We start from the raw sequence: 5,866 nt of genomic DNA on the forward strand, positions 1-5,866 counted from the left end.
TTTGCTTAGTTATGCGTATTAGGCAACCAACTTGGTTGCCCACTATTTTGAATGTTGGCTACTTAGTGTCGAAGCGGATCACATAAAGGAAAGACTTACCTGAATCCGGTAAACGGTAAATGGATTCATTTATACAGTAAATCAGTTACAAACAGTATTTTAATTCAAATGAAAATATTTTTGACCTTATAAAAAATAAATAAATAAAATAATAATATTTTTTTTAAAAAACTTTTTAGCCTTTTTAAACTTAGGTTTAGAAGTAGCCGGTGAAGATGATTAGATAAGCATTTCAATTGGTTGGCATATTAATCATAGCATTTTGTGACAAGTTGTTACCTATCTATCTCCCAAAAGTCACCCTCACCCACTCATCACATGCATATACAGTCAATTGTACCTTCAACTAGCCCCGAATACAACGTGGATATAAATGAGGGGGCTGCAAATTTGCGGTGGGGATATTAAAAGCTGAACCTTGCAATGCAAAAACATAAATTTTCATTTTTTTTTTCACCTCTCTGGTTGATGTGGTACCATTGAAAGGATTACACTACAGTACTTAGACCTATCTGCAATCATGCAGGTAATGCCTCATATCATTATCAAGTCCATTATTAGTGAAAAAGAAAATGATATAAATAAATAAAAAAAGATTCCACTAAAAATAAAAAAGGAATCATATAATAGATAGAGCGCGCACAAAAAAAAAAAAAAAAAAACCACTTACACTTTTTATGTCTGTCTTTAGTGAATTTTATAAACTCAATTTACATAAATAATTAAATTATGTTTTAGTAGCTTTAATTAGATGCTATTTAATTTATTGCTTTTGAAGAATCACAATGATTTAGGCTTTTTTGGATAACCATTTAATGTTAACACTAGTTTTTAAAATTTAAAAATATGTAATTTTAGCTAAAATTAGTAAGCATAAAAATACTAAAACTTTTCTTTACTGTATGTCTATTTATATATGTGTATACACATATATATCATTTGAATAATTCAATACTATTAAAGATGTGCAATTTTTATATCATTGAAATATTTCTAATCCGTATGGATCAGTATATGCAATTAATGAATATTTTTAAAATTTGATTCTTTTATAAACCGAATTTATCATTTTCTTCATGAAAAAAACATATATCACGTGTAATTTTAGAGGAGCACAAGCACAAAATTAATGTGCAAGAAAATGAAATTTTAGCCGTGTCCAACTCTAAAACATCAACCACACAACACATGCACCTTTTCACTAACAAGAACATGTCTTTCACTTTCCCGCATAGATAATAATGGTTAGTGTTACGTTTCATATTTTCCCCAAAACTGAGAAAAGTTAGATATTTTGTTTGAAAAGCAAGAAGATAAGGGCCTTTCAGTGAAAAATAAGGCAAGAAGAGTAGAAGAAGAAAAGAATTTGAGTGTGAAGAAAACAGAAATTAGTTGGAGCAAAGAGGCAACAAAATTCGACTGTTCCTGCTAAAGGGAAAGTAGGTTATGCAAATTGCAGGATCGCTTGTGCTTCTTGTATCATTGTCTTCTATAGTAATGAGATTGAGATCTTTCCAAATTTCAAAGATGAGCTCATATACACTTAATTACAATGGTAGAATCAGATTCTACTCTGATGTATAATATCCAAATTATATTTAACAAAATCCTAATTCAGTAGAGAGACAGGCAACTTTTTTGACCATCCAATCCATATTCCATTTAAAGATCAAACTCTGATAAACGCAAAATTCCTTTTTTAGATTAACAAATATTATAAAACATTACTCTCTTGAATATTAATATAACAACCGATAATATTATAACGGTTATTAAAATAGTTATTTTTACTGAATAAATTTTAAGTTCCTTTAATTTTTAAAAAGTCTTAATTCTTTAACCGCACAACATAACAAAAAGATTTAGATGAAAATCACGTAAGTAAAATAAACCAATAAATAAAACAGGTTCTCAACTTCATCGTGAAGTAAATAATTTTTAATTTAACACAGACAACTTTTTTTTTTTTTAAGATACAAAGGCGAGGAATACTCAAAAGGACCAAACACAAACTAAAGTCTGATAACCCGTGGCCATGCCATGCCTTGCAAATCATCCCACAGAAGAGACTGCAACTAAAAGGGAGAATCACATGCTGGGACCTGCTGTAATTGCCATATTGGCTAGGAAGTCAGCTACCTTGTTACTGTCACACCCCAAAAATAGAGATGTGACAGAGGTGGTATCGGAGCAAAGGACTACAGTATCGAGTAAGTTATCAGTTTATAAGCAAGAGTGTATAGGAAAACTATTGTCTTGCTGTGTTTGTCTTCATTAATGTTTAGATTCGTGTTAAGTTATGTGATGATTGAAGAATTTCTTTTAAATGTATAGGTCTAGCAAGGTTTGCAGTAATACCCTACATATTATGGAGAATTCAATTCTTAAATGTTAAGCAAATTAGGTAAATAAGAGATAAGGAAATGATATGTACAATATAAGTGATTAATAAAATCTCCATGTTTAGAATTAAATTGTGTTTTACATTTTGGGATATGTGATTGATGAAAGTTTATGTATTATAGACAAGTGAATTTACAAGATATTACCTGGAGATAGATGATTGTGAGAAGGATACAATCTGTATAATAAGTGTGTGATAAAAAAAAAATAATAAAAAAAAAATTCTGTTCTATGGTTAAGTTGAGACTTTGTAGAGTATTATTTTGAGATAGGTGATTGTGATAAAAATATCAAATACTTGATTTATTTGGAGTATTATGTTAAGTTAATTGATCTTATGATAGACCATATATTAGACCAGTGAAGCATTAAGACCAGTTAATTGCTATCCATGCAGTTTTTAAGATTAGCTGCACAGAAAATGTGCAGAAACTGCTATATCCTGGAAATCAGAAATTATAATGAAGATATGCAGTATTTTGTATTTTGTTTTCTGATTTATTGATTTTATGCAATTCTTGGACATGCAAAACAATTACTTTATTTTTGCTGATCTTAAATTCCATCTGCACAGTCTCAGAGATGGTTTATTATTTGTTTGATAGAAGTGTATGTACCTACAATGGCAGCAAACAATCCAGCTATCAGGATTCCAACAATTATCACCAGCTCGAACCCGAAACTTCGAGCAGCTGTGTTGATCCTCAGGTAGCAGAGGCATGGGAACAACATTGAGACAGTGACACTCAAAAAAGAACCAATAAAAGCCATCACATACCCAAAAAATGGAATTGTTAATGCCACAACTAATGTGCTTATCATAATTGCTGTCCTGACGAGGATACTGAGAAATCTGCTGTTGCCTAGACGAAATGTGTCTTCCATGGCTTTAGCAATTGGAGTAATTATAACTGCATACTTGGTCAAAGGATTTACCAGAGTTGTATAAATTGCTATTTTTGCACTGATTTTTCTGATGGGAAGGTTTAAAGTCACTTGAGACTTCAAATGCTCACCATACATAAGGTACCCAAGAATTGCCATTGATCCATAAGTTATAGTGCTAGAAACAAAGCAGACAAGTAAAACCTGCAATTAGAGAAGAGAGAAAGAGTCAAATAGATTAGAATTTTTTTTTCCTTTTTTCATAAAAACGCTCCACCTAGAAGTTACTTCTACCATTAAGATGCATTTGCTTTGAGAGACAATGATAGACAAGACAGCACAAGACAAATACTTCCTTCACTTGTTTTTCTGTTTGGGATATGTGAAAAAGAAATTAATGATATAAAATAATTTGAAATTAAAGATTGAATAAGTAAAATATAAAATAGAATAAATGAAAATACATGATAGTAGTAATGAATAATTACAAAACAATATGAAGTAATAAAATTTTAGAACAAAAAAATTTCTTTCAAATTGTAAAAATTTATTTTACTTTGTTATTAGATATGAATTTCTTACAAGTTATGCGTAGTTGGGCGAGAGGAATGTTATGAAATTTATCTATAAGTTCAGAAGGTCTAAGTATGGAGAAATATATGGATATCAAAATATAAATTATTAATAAGACGTACCTACACTCAGTGTATATGTGTGGTCTTATACACTAAGACAATAAAAAAATATATTTTTTTTAAATATTACTACTGTATTTTTTTCTCAGTATATGATCAGAAATGTCATCGTTTAAACTAAAATATTGCTTGTAATTGATTTGATGTATACATAAATTCATACACCCGATATAGGTAAGTCTTTTCCTAAATTATTACTCTTGAAAGTGAACAAGTTGTGGTATGAGAGGTGAAAGTATAGAAAAGAAGGATTAAACAATTAAAAAAAAAAAAAAATCAAATACATCATAAGTGTAGAATGTAAACTCCAGACTTCTTATAAATAATATATAAAAATTGAGATGAACTCTTATTGAAATTATTAAATAAAAATAATGATAAATTGATTAATTATAGGGACAGGAGTTCTTAAACCAATTCCTACCTTGGAAAATTGGCTTCTATCTTTCATAGAATTGCACAATGTCGGAAAAACTGCATGTCCACAGTAACAAAAGGCAAACAAACTTATAGCAGTAGGCAATCCATCCCAATTCCAGAGCAACTCTCCTTCATGAAAGCCAACACCATCAATTGCACCAGCCCACGACACACAACCAACCAAAACGACAGAAGCCAAAACCCCACCTGCAGAAACATAAGCTAACATCCCTAAACTCCTTAACCATGTCGTTGGCAATATTACAAGGGAAGTGAGTAGAACAAATCCCTGTTTGCCTCCAATTTTTAATCCACCAACTCTGAAACCCATATTTGGAAATAACTTGTTTAAGTTATCACCTTCTAGTATCAGAAACTCTACTGCCACCAAATATAGTTCAAGATACATAAAAATGGATACGATAGCTCTTCCTTTATACCCAAAAGCTCTGTCTCCTATGTCTGGGTATGTTTTGATCGTTGTATCCGTATCCATACATCGTCTTAAGAGTAATCCAGTGTATAAGCTCAGAATTGCTACCAGAAATAGAAATGTTAAGCTTATCCATCCTCCTTGAGAAAGTGCATACGGAATTGATAGTATCCCAACACCTGCAAGGGCAATGTTAAATTTAAATTATTTCTCAAAATCCTAACAACAAGTAGATGAAACATACATTACATAAATATATTATATAACAATGTTTAAATAAAATAGAGAAAGAGAGAGCAGAGACCAGCTAAAGTATTAATTCCATTAAAGCAAGTCCTAAGAAAGGTGGTGCCTTTGACAGGTTCCTGTGGTTGTGGAAGCTGGTTTTGGCTCTCCATTTTCTTTGCTTAGTTATGTGTATTAGGCAGACCAACTTGGTTGCCCGCTGCTTTGAATGTTAGGTATTTATTGTTGAAGCGAATCATATAATGGGAAAGACTTACCTACATCCGGTGTATGGATCCATCTATATACTAAATTAATTACAAATAGTATTTTAATTCAAATGAAAATATTTTTGACCATATATTGTAAAAAATAAATAAATAAAATAATAATATTTTTTTAAAAAACTTTTTTGACTTTTTTAACTTAGGTTTAGAAGTAGCCGGTGAAGATGATTAGATAAGCATTTCAATTGCTTGGCACATAGCATTTTGTGACAAGTTGTTACCTACCTATCTCCCAAAAGTCACCCTCTCCCACTCATCACATGCATATACAGTCAATTGTGCCTTCCCATTCAGGTTTCTTCCCACACGGCATACATATGCTTTCTGCCTCCACTCATTCATTTTTTCTTGCATAAGCATAACCTCTTATTATAAGCATGATTTAATTGTTCTAATTATAACATAAAATTTGAAATCCAAATATACACACACACACACGCTCCTAGACAATAATGAAT

General features: G+C 30.9%; 1 protein-coding gene across 1 annotated transcript; it reads right to left on the reverse strand.

Moving 5' to 3' along the window:
- Window positions 1–2,988: 2,988 nt before the first annotated feature.
- LOC105630442 (amino acid transporter AVT1I) lies at window positions 2,989–5,359 on the reverse strand. The gene is made up of 3 exons (XM_012212254.4): window positions 5,201–5,359; window positions 4,468–5,075; window positions 2,989–3,552 (listed from the first exon to the last, which is right to left on the reverse strand). Exons 1-3 carry the CDS (start codon window positions 5,292–5,294, stop codon window positions 3,040–3,042), a joined length of 1,215 nt encoding a protein of 404 aa, XP_012067644.3. The 5' UTR covers window positions 5,295–5,359; the 3' UTR covers window positions 2,989–3,039.
- Between the last annotated feature and the right edge of the window lie 507 nt (window positions 5,360–5,866).

Source organism: Jatropha curcas, chromosome 5, assembly GCF_041381405.1.
Source record: "Jatropha curcas cultivar XTBG-Jc1 chromosome 5, XTBG_Jcur_1.0, whole genome shotgun sequence".
Classification (NCBI taxonomy): Eukaryota; Viridiplantae; Streptophyta; class Magnoliopsida; order Malpighiales; family Euphorbiaceae; genus Jatropha; species Jatropha curcas.

Coding starts and splice junctions, on each gene's coding strand:
- LOC105630442 (XM_012212254.4), bottom strand. CDS start 5,294: ATGGAGAGCCAAAACCAGCTTCCACAACCACAGGAACCTGTCAAAGGC. Junction 5,076..5,200: donor TGGAATTAATACTTTAGCTG/GTCTCTGCTCTC, acceptor TTGCCCTTGCAG/GTGTTGGGATACTATCAATT. Junction 3,553..4,467: donor ATAGAAGCCAATTTTCCAAG/GTAGGAATTGGT, acceptor CTCTAATTGCAG/GTTTTACTTGTCTGCTTTGT.